The sequence below is a fragment of the Ascaphus truei genome, unplaced genomic scaffold (genome assembly GCF_040206685.1).
Source record: "Ascaphus truei isolate aAscTru1 unplaced genomic scaffold, aAscTru1.hap1 HAP1_SCAFFOLD_1631, whole genome shotgun sequence".
NCBI lineage: Eukaryota > Metazoa > Chordata > Amphibia > Anura > Ascaphidae > Ascaphus > Ascaphus truei.
In genome coordinates this window covers 52,606-73,733 of record NW_027454523.1, presented here as the reverse complement: position 1 = coordinate 73,733, position 21,128 = coordinate 52,606, and the positions used below count along the sequence as shown (strand labels likewise).

Sequence of the window (21,128 nt, the reverse complement as noted above, 5' to 3'; positions counted from 1 at the left end):
TCATTCACTCACACGCATTTGTGAAACACATCGCTCATATGATGCTCTTCAATACCCTCTCATACTTTGGAACGGGGACGATGGCTATCACTTCAACATCATGCAAGTAGACCCAGCTTCCCAAGCAAACACTAAAAAAACTGTCTCCGCTATGGACTTCTACGCATACAGATTAATGATACGAGATGCATCGCAAAACCACATTTTACATTGTCGCCAACTATTTCATCAGTTTATTGTTGACATGTATGCTAAAATTGAAAGTGAGCGTCTTCTATACATACGTTTACATCAAAAACAACTTCGCGTTGATCAATACATACATCTAAAGGATGCTGTTGGCAATGATGGTCACGTTGACAACATAGGCAAAATGTTAATTCTACCAGCAACATTCACAGGAAGTCCTCGACACATGCACGAATATGCTCAAGACGCTATGGCATATGTTCGAGCGTATGGACGACCAGATTTTTTTATTACATTTACATGTAATCCAGCTTGGCCAGAAATAACAATTGAACTTGCGCATGGACAGGCACACAGCGATCGACACGACTTAATTGCCAGAGTATTTAGACAAAAACTAATCACATTAATTCACATCATCACTAAGACTTATATCTTTGGACAAACACGATGCTGGATGTACTCAATTGAGTGGCAGAAAAGAGGTCTTCCACATGCTCATATTCTTATATGGCTCAAAGAAAAAATACATGCCATAGACATCGATAAAGTTATCTCTGCAGAGTTGCCACATCCAGAAGAAGACCCAATACTATTTGCAATAGTCACAAAGAATATGATTCATGGCCCATGTGGAAACATTAATATTCAGGCACCATGTATGAAAGACGGTAAATGCACAAAAAAATTTCCTAAACCATTCATTGCAGACACACAAAGTGGAGATGATGGATATCCTCAATATCGAAGACGCGCTCCCACAGACGGTGGATACACAGCAACAATGACTATTCGAGGCAACAAAAACATCCAAGTTGACAACAAATGGGTTGTTCCATATTGTCCACTTCTAACTAAAATGTATAACGCACACATTAATGTTGAATACTGCAATTCCGTTAAATCTATTAAATACATTTGCAAGTATGTCAACAAGGGAAGCGACATGGCCATTTTTGGAATAACAAATGAACACATCAGGGACGAAGTTACGCTCTACCAGCTGGGAAGATATATCAGTAGTAATGAAGCCGTTTGGAGGATTTTAGCTTTTCCCATTCACGAACGACACCCAACCGTTGTTCACCTCACTGTTCATTTAGAAAATGGACAGAGAGTATACTTCACACCTCACAATGCAGAGGCAGTTGCTGCTCAACCACCAAACACAACTTTAACTGCCTTCTTTCAATTATGTCAACACGACTCTTTTGCAAGGACATTGCTTTATCCGGAAACTCCACGATATTATACTTGGAATACATCAACAAAAATGTTCAAGAAAAGAAAGCAGGGTATAGCTGTTCCCGGAACTGATGCCCTTGCAAGTGATGCCTTGGGCCGTGTGTACACAGTTCACCCAAACAACGCTGAATGCTTCTTTCTACGAATGCTACTTCATACCATTCCAGGCCCAACTTCATTTGACGCTCTTAAAAATGTCAACGGTCAACTTTGTGAGACTTATCGAGAAGCTTGCCAAAAACTTGGATTACTAGAGGATGATCAACACTGGAATACTACATTAGCCGAAGCTGCATTACACTCATTACCAGTAAAAATTCGCAACCTTTTTGCCATTATCCTTACCACCTGCAATCCATCAAACCCCAACACTCTATGGGACACATATCGAGAAAGCATGAGTGAAGATATACTTGCCAAAGCACAGAGAGACAATCCATCACTCAATGTTCACTTTTCACCTGAGATTTTCAACGAGGTACTCATATTGTTAGAAGATACATGTCTCTCTATAAATAACAAAACACTCCTTCAATTAGGTCTGCAAGCTCCACAACGTCAGCATAACGATGTACTCAATACGGACCTTATGCGAGAGAAACAATACAATATTTCGCTGCTCAAAGAATATGTTGCAACAAGAAAACCTATGTTAATTGCTGAACAACTTTACACCTATGAGAACATCATGGAGCACATCAACAATGGACAAGGTGCAATACTGTTTCTTGATGCTCCAGGTGGAACCGGAAAAACATTTCTCATTAATTTACTCCTAGCCGAAATCAGAATGCACAATGATGTTGCACTTGCACTAGCATCATCTGGCATTGCAGCCACTCTTATGGATGGAGGAAGAACTGTGCACTCAGCTCTTAAATTACCGCTAAACATTGCTCATGAAGAAAATCCAACCTGTAATATCACCAAAACATCTGGACAAGCACGTGTTCTTCAAATTTGCAAACTTATTGTTTGGGATGAATGTACCATGGCACATAAAAAAGCACTTGAAGCCCTTAATAGAACCTTGCAAGACTTGCGCAACAATAAACAAATTATGGGTGGCGCTGTCATTCTTTTAGCTGGTGATTTCAGACAAACACTTCCAGTCATCCCACGATCCACACCAGCAGACGAACTTCATGCATGCCTCAAGTCCTCTATTTTATGGCGACATGTTAAACATTTCCCATTAACAACCAATATGCGAGTACAACTTCTGGGCCACTCAAATGACCAAGCTTTTGCAGACACCCTTCTTCAAATTGGTGAAGGTACTTTACCTACTGACTTAACATCAGGTGAAATTGCTTTTCCCACACATTTTTGTAACATGATGACATCACTTCAAGATCTCATACATAACGTCTATCCAAATCTATTACGCAATTACACAAACCACCAGTGGCTCTGTGAAAGAGCCATCCTTGCTGCCAAAAATACTTCTGTCAATGACCTAAATAATGCAATTCAAGACATTCTTCCAAACACAATTACTCAATACAACTCAATAGATACAGTTGTGGATAACGATGAAGCCGTGAACTATCCAACTGAATTCCTACACTCCCTGGAACCATCTGGAATGCCACCACATCACCTTCGTCTGAAAGTTGGATCACCCATCATGCTACTTCGCAACCTCCACACACCTAACCTTTGTAATGGAACCAGATTGTGCATCAAAACATTGATGCCCAACCTAATTTAAGCTACTATCTTAACTGGCAACGCCAAAGGCCAAGATGTCTTCATCCCCCGCATTCCACTCATTCCTACAGACATGCCTTTTACTTTCAAACGGCTACAGTTCCCCATCAAACTAGCTTTTGCTATCACCATTAACAAAGCACAAGGACAATCTATAAAGTGCACTGGTATCAACTTAGAATCACCATGTTTCTCCCACGGCCAGTTATATGTTGCGTGCTCTAGAGTCGGATCCCCACAACAATTGTACGTCTTTGCTCCAAGTGGAACTACCAAAAATGTAGTTTACAAACAAGCATTACAATGAACATACACTTTGGTACATTTCCATCATCTCTACATATTATCATACCAACATCAACAAAACAATCACTCACTCAATTCACTGCACTCATCTTTTATTACAAACAATTTCACCAACACACACTTCACGATTACATCAAATACACTACTCTCAACAATGGACATAAACATATTTTAACAAGCCTTTACAACAATTACATTTTCATAACTAACAACCTTAACAATTAACATACACTTAACAAAATTTCCCTCATATACATGTGCTTTCTACTCTTTTTCTTTCACAAATACAATTTTTATATATATTACATAACATTCACATAACATTACAAGTTTACAATACAACATTTACACATACTTATTCACGCTTCACATCCCGGGCAACGCCGGGTCTCTCAGCTAGTTACATATAAAGCTGTTTTTTTCCTTCATTTTATGTTGGCAAGCTTTGCATGATATACATCCATAAAAACCTGTCAGGGTTTTAAGCCAACTCTGGTTATCTTCTTTTTTTATTTTTAGAGCACTTGGTGCTATTAAACCTTTCATATTTTGTGCCTTTTTAAAAATAATTTTTGGGATCTCCGGTAAAATTTCACTTAAAATAGTATCTGATTTTAAAACATGCCAGTGCTTACGTAAAATTTTCCCTATATTTTTTGCTTCTTTGTTAAAGGTTGTTAAGAAAGCTGTTTCATAACCATTATTATTTACAATGGAAGACTTATTTTTGGTACACAGGGGTGACAGCATGACTCAGGTGACAGCATGACTCAGAGTTGTGGGATGACAGTGTGTGTGTGTGTGTGTGTGTGTGTGTGTGTGTGTGTGTGTGTGTGTGTGTGTGTGTGTGTGTGTGTGTGTGTGTGTGTGTGTGTGTGTGTGTGTGTGTGTGTGTGTGGACAGGGTTGAGTGTGAGTGTGTGAGTGTGGTGGTGACAGTGTGACATGTCAACTTAGCAAGCAGTCGTCAGAGGTTCTGGCCGTATGGGGTCACTGCAAGTGTGTGAGAGTGAAGGAGGTGTATGTTAGTGATGTCACTGTACCTTTTGACCAATGAGAGTCGTGTGGGAGGCTGACTATGGGAGGGCGGACCTAGTGCCTATGTGTGTGTCACAGTGGGGCGTACCTCTTGGCCAATGAGAGTCGGGGTGGCCACGGACCAATCAGATTCACCGCAGATAGCACTAACCATTCGATTTTATATATTAAGACATATATTTTTTGGTGTATTATTAATAGCCTGTCACAAAGCTCCCGTCACAGCCAATACCTCAGAAGCCGAGTCCTGTCTTCCCCATAACATCGCGGGAAGCTCAGGACCTCCTGTTCCAAACAGGTATGCACCACCACTCACAACCATGTAACTGCCCCTCACGCACCCTAGATACATCAGTTGAGTCTAGGGGGGGGGGGGGGAAATAAGGGTTACACAACATTATGGTGCTTTTTTGCTAAGCCAGTTGTTAGCCGTTACGCATTATTTTTGGTGTTGGTTTGGGTTCAGTAGAGCACATATTGCTTTCGTTCCCACACGCCATTCACTTTTGCCCTGCACCTCTCCCCCCCTCCTCCATGGTTAAAGGGGAGTTAGTGACTTTATTACATACAGAGTGGATAGGCATCCCTACCACAAGCACATTATAAGGAACCATAGCATCACAGCATTGTATATTAAAGGTTTCTGGAGCACCGGATTGGTGGACCAGTCCATAGTTCACTACCAAACAAGCTTTTAAACCGTAGTCTGCACTTATTTGTTTGGGGGTCGGGGGGGCATTTCTTTTGTTACATTACCTGAGCCAGGGTGTTCTTTGGGCCTGATCCGCAGTGCCCTGACCTCCAGCCCACACTCGCCCCCTCTGAAATATGAGCATTGGAGGCAGCCTTCTCCAGTGGCCAATAGAAATCTGCAACGTCATCAGCGGATGACATAACGGCTTTCTATTGGTGAACAAGTAGCAACAAATTTGTAGGGGAGCGGGGCTCTTTGTGTCAAGCACCATCACACAAAAGCTGAAAATATAAAACTGTTTAAATTTCTTGTCTTTCCCTGCCTTCCCTCCCCCACCCCCCCGCTCCTTCCCCTTTCTCTCCCCCCCCCCTCCCCCACTCCTTCCCCTTTCTCTTTTCTCTCCCCCCTGCTCCTTCCCCTTTCCCACTCTCCCCTTTCCCTCTTCTCCCCCCCCCTTTCCCTCTTCTCCCCCCCCCTTTCCCTCTTCTCCCCCCCCCCTTTTCCCTCTTCTCCCCCCCCCTTTTCCCTCTTCTCCCCCCCTCTTTCCCTCCCCCCTTTCTCTTTCCCTCTTCTCCTCCCCTTTCTCTTTCCCTCTTCCTCCCCCCCCCCTTCCCCCTCAACCCACCATTGACTAAACCCATAGCTGCTCTTTCTAATATTTCTCAGGCTTTTGAGAGCGAGGAATTCTAAAAAGTCTTGCACTAGGCTCACAAAAATACTTGCCAATATAACGAGCTCTCTTTTACAAATTCAATTCTAACGGCAAAATGAATTCCTTTTTAAATGTAGTCTATTACGTCACGACCCTGATTCTGTTTCCCGCATTGTTGACACGTTTTGATGATTACCGTAATTATGCACACACCTCATCCCATTATTGACTTCTTCGTAAGAAGGGAGGCCCTGTGAAAACACAATGACGCCATCGTCAGGATCTTATGGAAGTAATAGCACGACCCAGTTTACAAAGAAATTGAAAAAAAAATTGCAGCCCTACAGGTTTTATGGGGCTTTTCAGTATCCTGTAGGCACCTCCTACATTAAATGTGGTAAGCTGGTGATGGTTTTCTTGAAAAGGCATCAGTCACAAAGATTTAACCTTTTACACATGTTGCTACTTTTGCTTCTGTTTGGTTGCTGTACAAATAGAATTAAAAGTACAATCTGGTCTTGTTACAGGTGTGCTGGCCCATATTGACAACGTGCGGTGGGAAGGGGTCCCTTTCATCCTCACATCAGGAAAAGCTCTAAACGAGAGAACGGGATATGTCCGTGTTGTGTTCAAAGACGACGCCTTCTGTATCCAGAAAGAGGCGAACAGGACATCTGTAAGAAGCCCTTGCAAACCCAAACAGATTATTTTCCACATTGGGCACGGAGATCTGGGCTTCCCTGCAATCCTAGTGAGTCGGGGGCTTTTCAAGCCAAAACTACCAACCAGGCAATGGCAAGAAACATCTGAGCTTCCATCCCTGCAACTGTTTGGTCAACCACTCTCTGATTATTACGTGTACCGCCCCGTGCAGGAGAAAGACGCTTACTCCCTATTGATATCCAACATCTACTTTGGCAGGAAGAACTTGTTCATCACCACCAAGAGCTTGTTGGCTTCCTGGAATTTCTGGACTCCGCTTCTGGAGAGTCTGGATCAAGTGTCACCCCGGATGTACCCTGGAGGCTCAGATAATGGTCACTTGTTGGACTTTGTAATGAAGGATGGGGGTTTGCGTTTTGCTGCAGATCAGCACTTGGAGGTGTTGGGCATGGGGCAGAAGGCAGAAACATTTGGAGTTGCCCAGTCTAAGTTCCTTGGCAGCCCACTGGTATCTGATTGGGCCGAGCACCTGATACAACAGTTGGCACACGATATACAGGAGGCAGCTGAGGTAGCAATAAAGCGATCAGGCAGATTCCACCTGGCGCTGTCTGGAGGGTCCAGCCCTACAGCTTTGTTTCAGAGGCTGTCCCGGCATCATCACGGCTTCCCATGGAAACACACTCACTTGTGGTTGGTGGATGAACGCTGTGTGCCACTTACAGACCCGGACTCCAATTTCGGCAACTTGGAGGAGCATCTGCTGCAGCATGTGAGAGTCCCCTACTTAAACATTCACCCCATGCCAGTGCACAGAAACCAAAGGCTCTGTGTAGAGGAAGACCTGGGCACAGAGGCATACACTCTAGAGATCTCAGCCTTGGTAGGCAATGCCAGCTTCGATCTAGTGCTGCTCGGCTTGGGCAATGATGGCCACACAGCTTCCATATTTCCTGGTACCCGGGATGGGGTAGAGGGTGATAAGCTTGTGGTGTTTACGGAGAGCCCTTCCAAGCCTCACCAGAGGATGAGCATTAGCCTCCCTCTTATCAACAAGGCCCGTAAGGTCATGGTGTTAGTCCTGGGGAAGGGGAAGCATGACATAGTAACTCAGATCAGCCGAGTAAAACCGGATCCCAAGAAGTGGCCTATCACAGGGGTGAATCCCACTTCTGGGAAGATGGTTTGGTACATAGATTACGAAGCTCTGCTTCGGTAAAACACCTTTTTGTGTTTTTCCATCCAAGTGCCTTTATTACTTTCACTGGCCCCATAGGATTTTTATAGAACAGAAGACATATCTATATGTCCGAGTGAGGATGGGACTGAACACAAGCAGATTCACCTGCAAAACACAGGTCTTCCTGCAGCCTAATATGCAGACCGGACTGTTTTGGTTAACCCCTTTGCAGGGCCGGTTCATCCATTAGGCGGCTCCCGGTTGCTTAGTGGGGGTATTTCCCAGATCTCTCAGAGCAGGGAGAGAGCTGGGACATTGCTATGGGGCCGGGCAGTTTCCTCCATCCTGATTGGCTGCTGTTGGACAATGCAGCCAAACAGGAAGGGGTGTAAGAAGCCAAGGGGCAGGGCTAAGGGTGGAGCGGAGAGAGGTGAGTCTGTGTTTCCTGTTCTGTGTGTGTTTGTGGCAGGGGAAGAGAGAATGATACAGCGGGAGTGGGGTGGGGGGAGGGGAAGAGGATGTCAGAGAGGGCAGGGGAAGAGAATGAAAGTGGGAGGGAGAGAGAATGACCGAGAAGCTGATGGTTCATTTAGGGCGTGAAATACTCTTGCACCAGTCCTGCCCCTTTTGCTTCTGCAGGATGTGCAATGTATTGTTTTGCTGGCTTCTTTAATAGCAAAATGGTTAAGATGATATTCAGCGCCATCATAAAAAACAGACTATCTGTTACACTGGACCCTGCCACAATTTGAATGGTTTGACCATGAATAGGTTAAATCTGCAGTGTGATGGAATCGAACTACCTCTTATCCGTTCCAAATTCCATACCCTCAAATTTCAGACTTGCCGGCATCTGAAACCACATTCCCAATATTCATCGCCTCATACCTTTGCCTACATACCAATATGAAGATGTTCAGTAAGTCTCCTGTTGGCAGTGGTTGAAGTGTGGTGGTTCCAAGTGTTATGAGAACCACTCATCTCCACTTTCACTTCTTTATTTTCTATTCCTATAGGATAAATAACACAACTTTTCTAATCGGGTCCACAGGATTTTGCTGCCTTGTCTAACAGAAGTGTGCTTTCCTGTGATTACACACAATGGCACTTCCACTATTTGATATTCATAGCCAGTTCTAAGACTGGTTGCTACTCAGGATATCAATGTCGCTGAACCACTGTTTTTGAATAATCAAAAGTATCGAGCCACTAATGCATCAAGACAGGTCTACTTAAGTTTCAACGTTTCCGAGAGCATCGGACATAGGGATTGTAATACTGGATGACCATACGGTCTGTTTACTAATGAGCGTTAACAGTTATTGGTCATGGTCAGCCATACGCTTGGTTTGACATTAGCAATCCGTAATTGCTATTGTGCTTTATTAAAAAGATCAAATTGTATTCTGAAGTTTCTGTGTCTTTTCTGTATCCAAGCGGCCTTTTTATGTATGTAACCCATTTCCCCCCCACCCCCCTCCCAAGACACAACTGGCATATCTAGGGTGTAGTGAGGGCTGGCTGCATGTACTTGGTGGTGCATACCTGCGTGGAACAGGAGGGCCTGAGTCTCCCGCATTGGTATTGGGGACAACAGGACCAGGCTTCTGGGGTGGTAGCCTCCATTCTCTTAGTGGTGGTGCAGCACCTCCATTCTCTGTATTCCCCAGAGATGTGGGGTAGGACCCGTACAGAGAAATAACCCTGGTCCCAGGGTGAATGCTCCCGAATCACACAAAGTCTTTGGGTAAAAGCAGCAAAGGTCTCTTTATTGTCTCTGATATGCACACAGCAGCAGCAGTACACCAGACACCCTTAATGTGTACAGTCTCTTCTCCTCTCCTTCCCTCCAAGTGTATACTCCGACAGGATGGTCTGTGGGGGGCCTCAATACCCCAATGCCCACCTCAGAGGGTATCCTCTGGGTGGGGATAGCTTCTCCCCATCACCCCCTCATCAGGGTGAGGGGCATTGGTCCACTTAAGCTCTTCTCACTCTCCAAACGCATAGGCCTGTATCCTCTCTCCTCCAACTGTCTGGACAGCGCAGGCTAGACTGTCACCTCCAACTCCCAGGACAGACCAGCACAGGACCACTGTCACTCACAGGAGCTGGCTGCTAAATAGTCAGCCCCACCTCTCATGATGTCAGCAAGACCTCCCCTCTGTCTCATGCCTGCAACAGAGTCAGGGGCCTGCATCTATCACTCAAGGCAGGGCGTGAAGGGGGAAAACCCATGATTACTACTGGCGCCTGCCCTTAACAGGATTTACCACAGTAGGAGAAAGATATGTATAGCCCGTGCTGTTTACAGGGGGCTACATGTATAAGAATCAAACATGTTTTTATAGCTTATCCCAAGGCGCACGAATGCCCTGTGTTGGAGTCTCCAACATAACTGTATGTAACAAAATAAGGAAACTGTGCTGAAGGACTAGTAACTGTTTAAAATAATGAAGAAAAAAGGTAATGAATCTTTGCAGGTAAAGCATGTCACCACACTATGATCGACTAAAAAGCAGCATCCCCTAGATAAGTTTTACAATAACTTTATATAGTACTGTTCTCCCGATGGGGCTCAGTGTTTAAGCAAGACGGGAAAATAGTATATATTTAATGAAGCAAAAAGACTGACACATTTCAAGCTTACACTGTATATATTTTCAGTCTTACTGCTTTGATACATTTATGTATCTTTAATTGTTTTCATTTATAGTTCATTTTTTTTGTTTTGTTTGTCTCCTGAAGTCTCGTTCTGTTCTCCGGAGTCCAACACAATATAAATGTAATATAAACACACCTGACTGCTTTTAGACACACGGTGGTGCCCTTTTACCAAGTATCAGGCTGAAGGATATACAACGGTCATTATTAAAAAATACAAAAATAAGAGTACTTTGAACACATTAGACTTTCTTCTGTAATTGGTCCCCGCATAGGGTCTTTTGGAGAGTACCTGTTTTGGGTGGATGTAGGAAACTCCTAGTGATGTGCTCATTGGCTCCTTATAAGTAAAATAACATTCTTCGTCATTGGTTCAGTCATTTTCTTCCGGTGTAAAGAATAGGTCTGGGCATTATCACAGTGTAGGCACTGTAGGATGCCCAGATTTTCAAAATGAAAAACCGGGACACAATAAAAAATTATTTATAAAACAAATTACATCACGTGACGCACCCCATTGCCATGACAACGAGACACTGACGTCAGGCGGTGACATGTTGCCATGACAATGTGGCATCACGTGATGCCTCGGCACCATAATGCATCACGTTGGTGGGGGCTGCAGTGTGTGTCTGTGTGTATAGGATGTGGGCCCTGCAGTGTGTGTTTGTGTGTATATAAATAATGAAGACATTAATTCAAATTAAAATAAATAACAAATTAAATAAATAATTAATTGACAAATTAAATAAAAAAAATTAGGCATTAATTAAAATTAATACTTTTAAAAATGTGACCTTCCTGACCTTACACTTTGCAAAATAGGGTCTCTTGCTCTCCTTGTGGCAGTCAGTGACATCACTGCCATGCAGGGCCGCAGACAGCTTTCCTGGGGCCCAGGAAGAACGTTTTCACCGGGGCCCTCTACCCATGTTTCAGCGGCCTTGCGAGAAACCCCCTTCTCACACACCTCCTCACTCTCACCCCACCTCACACTCCCCAGTCACCCATTTCTTCCCCCCTCTCACCCATTCCTTCCCCCTCTTACACCCCCACCCCATGTATTTTTCTCCCCTCCCCACACTCAACCTCCCACCCCAATATACATACACACACACAGTGACAAACACACAAAGCCCCCTCCTCTCCTCATACCTGCCCCCTCATACTTCCCCCTCTCCTTATACCTCCCCCTCTTCTCCTCTCCTCATACCTCTCCATCCTTTCCTCATACCTACCCTCTCCCTCTTCCTTATATCTCCCCTCCTCATACCTTCCCCATCCCTCCTCATACCTTCCCCATCTCTCTTCATACCTTCCCCATCCCTCCTCATACCTTCCCCATCCCTCCTCATACCTTCCCCATCCCTCCTCATACCTTCCCCATCCCTCCTCAATCCCTCCTCATACCTTCCCCATCCCTCCTCACACCTTCCCCATCCCTCCTCATACCTTCCCCTCCCCATACCTTCCCCTCCTCATACCTTCTCACCCATTCCTTCCCCCCTCTCTCTTACACCCCCACCCCATGTATTTTTCTCCCCTTCCCACACTGAACCTCCCACCCCAATATACGTGCACACAGTGACACACACACAGTGACAAACACACAAAGCCCCCTCCTCTCCTCATACCTGCCCCCTCTCCTTATACCTCCCCCTCTTACCTCCTCTCCTCATACCTCTCCATCCTTTCCTCATACCTACCCTCTCCCCCTTCCTTATATCTCCCCTCCTCATACCTTCCCCATCCCTCCTCATACCTTCCCCATCCCTCCTCATACCTTCCCCATCCCTCCTCATACCTTCCCCATCCCTCCTCATACCTTCCTCATCCCTCCTCATACCTTCCCCTCCCCATACCTTCCCCTCCTCATACCTTCCCCCCCTCATACCTTCCCCATCCCTCCTCATACCTTCCCCTCAGCTCCTCATACCTTCCCCTAAGCTCCTCAGATCTCCCCCTCCTCAGATCTCCCCCTCCTCCTACCTTCCCCTCAGCTCCTCAGATCTCCCCCTCCTCATACCTTCCCCTCAGCTCCTCATATCTCCCCCTTCCCATACCTTCCCCTCAGCTCCTCAGATCTCCCCCTCCTCACACCTTCCCCTCCTACCTTCCCCTAAGCTCCTCAGATCTCCCCCTCATACCTTCCCCTCAGCTCCTCAGATCTCCCCCTCCTCATACCTTCCCCTCAGCTCCTCAGATCTCCCCCTCATACCTTCCCCTCAGCTTCTCCTATGCCACACAGACAGACAAGAGACACACACACAGACAGCACACACACACAGATAGGATACAGACTGGACACATACACACATACATACACACACACACCTCTCACTGAGAAGCAGCTCACTCCACCCTGTACTAAGCCTCGCCCCTGAGATTCTCTGACCTCCAACCAATCCCCTGCTTCTACTCTCTAAGCCCAGCCCCCCCGGCATTCTAACCATCCTCCTCCTTCTCAGTGCCGCCGCTCGCTCCCCCCGCGTATCGCCACGCTCCCTCCACGCACCAGGGAGAAAAACCGGGACATTCCCGGAACGGACGGGCAACCGGGACAGCCCAGCAAAAAACGGGACTGTCCCGGCAGAAACGAGACGAATGGTCACCCTATCACAGTGGGCTGCATTCTGGGAAACCGGGAGTACATTATTGGGAGTCAGAATGCAGAATCCATGTTATCTTCACCTCTGCAGTGCTGGAGAGGACCTGCAAAAAGTGACAAAGTGATTTAGCTTATCCTAAGGTACGTTTTAAGGAGTCAAAATACTACGAGTGCTTTAAACATGTCATCTGTGATGATCTTTGACTGAGTAAAACCCAGACATTTGAAAGTCCAGATCTGACTTCATAGCTCTGCTCGTCTTCACTGGAAGGTTATAGTTGATCATTTTTAATAATGATCCAGTAAAAGGGTGGCTGACTTATAGTCTGCACTGATGTAGGTGCGCTAATAGCTGAAATTAACTCATCCTCATAGTTGAAACTTATAACTCAGACCATTCTGCCTTTTTTTTCATGACAGAACATTTAAAATCCACTGCTGGATACTTTTTAGGGGCCTATTCTATAAGCTCCCATTTGGCTGATCGCATTGCGTTCGGCCGAAACCACCCATTCAGGTCAATGGGAGTTGTCTGCTGATGGAGGTGCGATCGTGTGCTTCAGAGTTTATAGAACAAGCCCCTAGCTATCCGTTGGGGTATGCAAGCACAGTTCTGCCTAATTATTTTTGTTATATGTGGAGCACATATGTCCTTAAATATTTTTTTTTTTTGACTATACAATATCTTTTTATTTCAATATTTTTTTTAATTATTTTACTTAAATAAATTAACATCTTGGCAGGACTACAGTACCGTGAGTGCTTCTAACCCTGAACACTTCTACAATCTTAATATGTAGCAATTCATATTTGTCCTTATTTAGACATTTTCGGAACCCACTTTGCTTTCTGATTTGGAGGTGGATTAAACATGGCAAGTTTTGTGAACCAGACATTTCGAAGTTAACATTACAGGATGGACACGCACAATTCTTTTAGCACAGTGGCGGTCATCATAAATCATGCTATTGGGTCAACGTGTCTCACTAGCTATGTTGGCAAGGACTGCAAACTTTGAGCCTTTTTTAAGCCTATTAGGCCAACATTAAGCCACTTTGTTGCTGGTAAAGCCCAGCAGAACAATGCAATGCTCTCTATTCAGGACTAACTAAATTAATATTTTATAATAAACCTGTTGCTAATTGTGACTTTAGTCCTATTTAATTTGTACCAAGCATATGCGAAGTGATAGGATGTGGACGTAGGAACGCAAAAGACCATGCCGTGTCTCAAACTCTGACTTGGCAACAGAAGCGTGTTTGCTTGTCCAAACGTGACTTGTGCACGCATGCAGGTCTATATATCATTTTTCTTTTTTTACAGCCTTCAAAAAGAGCAGGCATTTCTATAGTGAAACGTGCTACAAGAACTTGCTAAGTCTGCATTAGAGAACGCCCTCTTCTTTTTTCTAAATACCAAGTCATGGCAATGTTACAGTGAACTTCCTTGTACATGTCCCTTGTTCATATCTGTAGTGACACATAAGGAAATGGAGAAGATTATGAAACAGCCTGCAGAGAAAAGTCTCAATTAGATACAAATTCAACTACAGAATGTTCAGTTGAAAAATCTAAACATTCAGACGCACTCCAGTGGAACATGCATTGTGCTTTATGCAACGTTGTGCTCCAGATGACGTTGTTGGAAGCATGAACTCAAAATAGAGACTGCACTAAAAATAAAATATAAATGACTAAAGTTTGTTGAAAGCTACCGTTTACAATTTCAGTTTACTTTTGAAACTTACACCAAGAAAATGATATGCTGCCTTAAACTTGCAGACCAAGCAATATCCTACACGTGTTTTTTTTTAAAAATTTTTTAATAAAGCAGTTGTATACTATGAGAAAATACTTGTAGCATTTTTTTTTAACAACTCTGAATTTTTTTATGTATAAGGTAAGAATATTTTTTGTTTCTATAGCAACCATTTACAGAGTCACATCCCCTTCCTCTTCTGAAATAGGCTCTGGCACACCCCCTTTTGAGCCCTGTCCTCTCTCTAGCAGTGCACCAATTGGATCCAGTGACTGCCTGGTCACATGATCTTTCACACAGAACTTGCATCTTTGGTCCTCTTCTGCTGCACTGACAGCCATTTAGTGAACCTCTGAGCTAAATCCATCAGGAAACGGGAAGGAAAGAGGCCTGGGAAAAAGAAAGGGCCTATGCCCTGCAAATATTTACCAGTCAGTGCTTGGATTTAGAAATTGGTGCCCCATAATTACCCACATATAGCAAATAAAGAAATTCCATACAAAGCAATGGATTTTTTTTTTTACTGCCCTGAAGAAATTGCATATAAAAATTAGTGCAGGGAAATGAAAAGTAATATGGCGCTATCATGTAATATTTAAAAGGTGAGCACTAAATAGTAGTAATGCAAACAAAACGCATGTAAACAGTATAAATAGGTTTTATATAGGATGTAGGAGAAAGTCGTAATACTCCAGCAGGTTATCAATCAATTAATGGGTAATTCTATGATCCTGCAGCCAAAATGTTCAAGGGTTTCCAAGCCCTTATTGTAACAGATGCAAGTAAGGGACATTTAAAGGCACATGGGTCTGTGGGTTGCAATAACAACAAAAAAAAGGAGTATAATGTGATTCACAGTAAATGGTATGAAGCACACACGTATAATTCCTTGGAAATAATATTTCCAAAGGGTTATATGTCCCTGTATATTTAACAGTCAACTCGTATACCAATTGGAAAGGAAAGGGTCCTCTTTGGATGGATTTCTATCCACATCTTAAAGAGGTGAGCCAGATACCCAACCCAGAACTATTCTGGTATATACAGATCAGACATTTAATCTTATCCCACTATGCCAATAAGATTTCCAGTGACAACACCCCATTCGAAAGGGTTTGCCTGGCCTCGCTGTTATATAAAGGACTTAGGGCTCTATGCAGTAAGCGCCGAAAAAGTCCTCTGGCCAAGTGTTCCTTTTCGGCATTATTTTGCCGATTTCACCTCGCCGTATGCAATAAGAGCCGAACCCATTCGGAATCAAGCCGAAAACAGTTGTTCCAACTCTGACGATGATTTGCCGATCACACTAAGGTGTATCGGCGGCCACGGCGAGGTGGTGTTAGCTTCTCAAATTAAACTTCTTGCTGAATCTGGCGAAGCAAGCGTGTTTTTGATTGCGCGGCCCATTTAAAGGAAGCGTGTATTGTTATTCATTCTCTGTGTTGTTGTTGGGAGAGAGAGACACACACAGAGCTGGGCGATTTACATATTTCTGATTGACTGACAGAGTTGTTGTGTATTGTGAGTGCTTTGTCCTGTGTTGTTTTCTTAACATCTTTGTCTTGTTATCACTTTGTATTTGTTCTGTGCGATTGTCTTAAACTTTCTTTTCTGTTCTTTGTGAGTGCTAGAGGTATGGCCGATAGGCGTGGGAAGAGTGGTACTGGTCGTCGTGTGAGTACGCGTCAGAGTGAACGGAGGAATCAGGCGAGTGATGTTGCTGAGAGTGAGAGTGCTGCTAGTGGCTCTGTTGATGGTGCTGCTAGGGTGTCTGGTGGTGGTCCTTTTTTGGAGTCTCTTCCATTGGAAGGAGAGTCCAGTCAGCAGCAGCCAAGCTCTGCTGCTGGACGTGGTCGGAAGAAACGTGTGGAGCGGCCACGTAATCCTCGTTTCAATGATCAGGAAAACACAGTTCTGGTCAATGGGATTTTGGAGCACTATGATTGTCTGTATGGGCATTTACTAGGTAAGTTTATCTTTGCATTCATTGGTCAAAGACATGTTATCCTATCTCTTCTGAAATCTTTTCACTTAATTATATTATTATATAATATGTATCAATAAAACTTCATTGCTGCACACATAATCCTTCAAGCGTTATAATTTCACTAACAATCATTATCAAAACGTCCACTACGTTCATACAATGTTCTAAAAACCTTGCTTAGATTTATATGTGTCATCGTAAATGCTCACGTGCTACGCATATTATACGTAAAGCAGCAGGTTTGGGTTTTTTTGGACCATGTAGCAGTTTAGCAAACGTATCTATTTTTTATATTGTATTTTTTTCATATTTTTTATATGTATTTCAAGGCCGTACAAGTTCAGCATCCAAAAAAGAAAAGTGGGACAACATAACAGTGGCTGTGTCTGCGTGTGGGAATCATGTCAGGACCCGGACGAATTGTAGGAAGAGATTCGATGATATCAGGGCAAACTTAAAGAAGAAAATACAAGCACAACGGATGCATGCTTCTGGCACTGGAGGTGGGCCGCCAGCACAAGCTCTAATGTTAACACCATTGGAGGAGCAGTTGCGTCAAAAAATTCTTCCTGTCGTCGTGAAGGGATTGGCAGGGGACAGAGATATCGGAATTTATTCGACTCAATTTCCTGAAGGTGACAAATGTTACTGTACTACGCGTTTAGTATGTTACAAGTCTTATCTATATTTGCGCTTAAACTTATAGTTTCTTCACAATATAAGCATACCTACAAAAATATATCTGTATCTCTCTCTCTCTCTATGTATGTATGTATGTATATTTTTTGGTTTGTCAACATGTATTGGCTCACCTATCATGGATGACATAATTATGAGTAGACATATTCAACTTCACCTGCATGAAGTGATTATTTGTAAATTACTTTCAAATAACACACACTGCATCCTTCCTCTTTACAAACAATTCAACATATTAGCCCTTTTTTTTTAAATAATACAGTATATTTAATATATGTTACAAACATTGTGTTAACATGCATAATCACAAAGCACACACGCACTAATTGTTTGCCACAGTTATGTATAACTTCGAAATACTGTGTTTGTGCATGCAAAATTCATGTATATTATGATCAAAATACAGTGAACATCTTAATTTAATATTGTATATAGTTGCTGTTGTGTCACCTGGCAAGGAAACTGTCTCATCACCTGGGTCATCAAGCTCATCAGCAATGTCATCATCAAGAATGGAAGGCGAGTGTATGATGTGAAGGCCATATATTTTGTAAATGTTTGGTATTACAATAGACATGCTAAATACATACATTTTAAATTAACTTTACATCATGTATTGTCACAGAACATGTAATGTAGACTGTCCACATGTATTGTGTGTTTTGTTAGTATTCTGCTATGATTGTGGATGTTACAACATCCTTTCATTCATTCTTCTTTCACACTGAGTCGACACATATTTTTTAATTAAATCATCATCTTTTAATTAGACACAAACAACAAATAATGGTCTGATATGTGTGACACTATGGTTCCAAAATAAAAAAAATGATAACAAATTGAAAGATCCATGCAAGTTCATCATGTGTTTATTTTATTTTAGAAAAAGATGTTGGCTGCCAAGCACAAATGCAAACAAGTGAACATGAAGATTTGCACACTCCTGCATTAACACCGCAACCACGTCCTCCTGCTCGTGACACGTACACAGCTATTGCAGCTTCAGAAGAAAGAATCTTGGGTGAAGACAATCGTCGCCATTCTGAATTGATGACAATGCATGAAAGGAGGATTACACAGAATGAAATGATGATGTCACAGAATGAAAGGATGTTGACACTGAATGAAAGGATGCAGGAAAGGTCAATATCAGAAATGACACAAATTAAACAAATCATCCTACAAGTTCCAAAAGAAATCAAAAATTTAAACAGGACATTAGAAGCATTAGTTCTCAATGTAAGTCAAGCCAATATGATGCGCAGTACAGCAAGAGAACAATTCCACTTTTACCCATCACAGGATTGATCGTTACATGGTGCCACTTTCTCGTCACAGTCATCAGTTGTTCATTCCCCAGTTCATGATGATAACGGTACAATAGCTGCAACTTCACTCCGTATCCATGACAACCTTCAACCGCTTACATCTGATCAACAAATAGAGAAAACACCTACACATGAGACACACAAAAGAAAGTTAGGCCAACAAATGGTATTAACCAGCTATTGGAAAAAGAGTAAGAAACAAAAATTGGAAATTGGGACACCATCAATCATGCAATGTTTCTCAAGTGCTTCACATCTTCCACAACCCACACCCATTGCCCCAGAAGTGCCACAAGCCACACAACTTCCACAACCCACACCCATTGCCACAGAAGTGACACAGGGCACACACCTTCAACAAGCCACACACATTGCCCCAGAAGTGACACAGGCCACACACAGTGGCCCTGAAGTGACACAGGCCACACTTACAGGCATTGATGTGCAACAGGCTACAACAAGTGTTATTGGTAAGGGCAGACTAATTGGCAGAGGGAGAAAGAAAACACAGCAGCCATCAAGCAGGCCTGTTACTCGGTCTCAGAAATCTACAGAAAAATAAAAAAAAACATTATGCAAATTTTTGTTTGTAATGGTGTTTACTGCAGACTAAGGGCTCTATGCAGTAAGCGCCGAAAAAGTGCAATGGCCAAGCTAACCGATTTGGCATGATGTTGGCGATTTTCCCTCTCCGTATGCAGTAAGTGCCGAATCCCTTCAAAATCAAGTCGAAAACATTTCCGCCCACTCTCACGATGATTTGCCGATCACACACAGGTGTATCGGTGTGCATGGCGGGGTGCTGTTAGGTTCGTCAATCAAACTTCTTGCTGAATCAGGCGAAGCAAGCATGTATTGGATAGCGCGGCATATTTAAAGGCAACGTGTACTGTTAATCATTCTCTGTGTTGTTGGGAGTGAGAGAGAGAGAGAGAGAGAGAGAGAGAGAGACGCACAGAGCTGGGCGATTTAATATTTGCATATTGACTGAGAGAGTTGTTGTGTATTGTGAGAGGTTTGTCCTTTGTTGTTTTGTTTACATCTTTGTCTTGTTTTGTATGTGTAAGTGTTTAGTGTGATTGGCTTTACATTTGTTTTCTGTTCTTTGTGAGTGCTAGAGGTATGGCCGCAAAGCGTGGGAAGAGTGATGCTGGTGTGAGTGGTACTGCTAGATGTGCTAGTACGCATCGGAGTGAACGTACGGTTCAGGGGAGTGATGTTGCTGGGAGTGCAAGTGCTGTTGCTGGGAGTGGGAGTGCTGTTGCTGGGAGTTCGAGTGCTGTTGCTGGGAGTGCGAGTGCTGTTGCTGGGAGTGCGAGTGCTGTTGATGTGAGTGTGAGTGCTGCTGGTGGCTCAGTTGCTGATGGGGTGTCTGGTGGTGGCGTGCTTGCTGGTGGGCAGCTTTTGGAGTCTCTTCCACTGTAAGGAGAGTCCAGTCAGCACCAGCCAAGCTCTGAGCCTAAATGTGCTCGGAAGAAACGTGTGGAGCAGCCACGTAATCCTCGCTTCAATGACAACGAAAACACAGCTCTTGTCACTGGGATTCTGGAGCACTATGACAGTCTGTTTGGCCATTTAGTATAGATAATCCAAGGATGGGAAGGGGGAAAAAAAGGGAGGGGTAGGGGATGCTCCCGCATCAGCAGGTAAGTGAGTGATAAGTAGTATGTCAGGCAAAATGCCGGTGCAAAAGAGGAAAAATATATATAGCTGAAAAAAAGAGAAAAAGATCCTCCTTGAATGCACTCGGATTGGCCAGTGATTGATGATAATGAGTGTATTTAAAAACCTTTTAATCACAAGAGAAGGTTTAAAATAGGATTGTATAGAGGGGCATGGTATATATAATCCAGGGCCAGCCCCTAGTAGGCAAACCAAACAAAATCGTCCTCACTTGAGAGGAGATATAAGTATGACAACACCTTAATGTGGAACTGTGTCGCTCAGACAATCCCCATTACTATAATACCAGAATCGACGGCCCATAAGCCGTATGGAAATCCTTTTATCAATAATTCAATGAACCTAAAATGGTATAGGTCATTGAAGCTAAGTCTGGAAGGGTGATTATCTTACACCGAATGGACAGATGGTATATATCTGGATGATGTCCCTAGTCCACTTAAGCGGTGTGTACAACAAATAAACAAAACATGGTGAAAACAATAACAACGCAACAAAGATGATCATCATAAAAATGGAAACTCAACCACCATATGCATGTAGTAGTGGGATGCGTAGCTGAATAGTGTGTAGGCTCTGTAAAGGGCAAGCACAAAGTGTGCTATCGGAAACGCCCTGAGGCACGGTTCGAAGACCGTATCCAGTTATAGCCTCATGTATGTAATGGTGGGATGCGTAGCTGAATAGTGTGTGAGCTCTGCAGAGGGCAAGCACAAAGTGTG

General features: G+C 43.5%; 2 protein-coding genes across 2 annotated transcripts; both read left to right on the top strand.

Annotated features, from left to right (window-relative positions):
* The first annotated feature begins 19 nt into the window (after positions 1-19).
* On the top strand, positions 20-3,927 carry LOC142476639 (uncharacterized). The gene has a single exon (XM_075581852.1). It carries the CDS (start codon positions 101-103, stop codon positions 3,146-3,148), a length of 3,048 nt encoding a protein of 1,015 aa, XP_075437967.1. The 5' UTR covers positions 20-100; the 3' UTR covers positions 3,149-3,927.
* A 2,173-nt stretch (positions 3,928-6,100) lies between these two features.
* LOC142476640 (GDH/6PGL endoplasmic bifunctional protein-like) lies at positions 6,101-9,083 on the top strand. Its single transcript, XM_075581853.1, has 2 exons — positions 6,101-6,233; positions 6,364-9,083. The coding sequence occupies exons 1-2, from the start codon at positions 6,101-6,103 to the stop codon at positions 7,716-7,718; spliced, it is 1,488 nt and encodes a 495-aa protein (XP_075437968.1). The 3' UTR covers positions 7,719-9,083.
* The last annotated feature ends 12,045 nt before the right edge of the window (positions 9,084-21,128 follow it).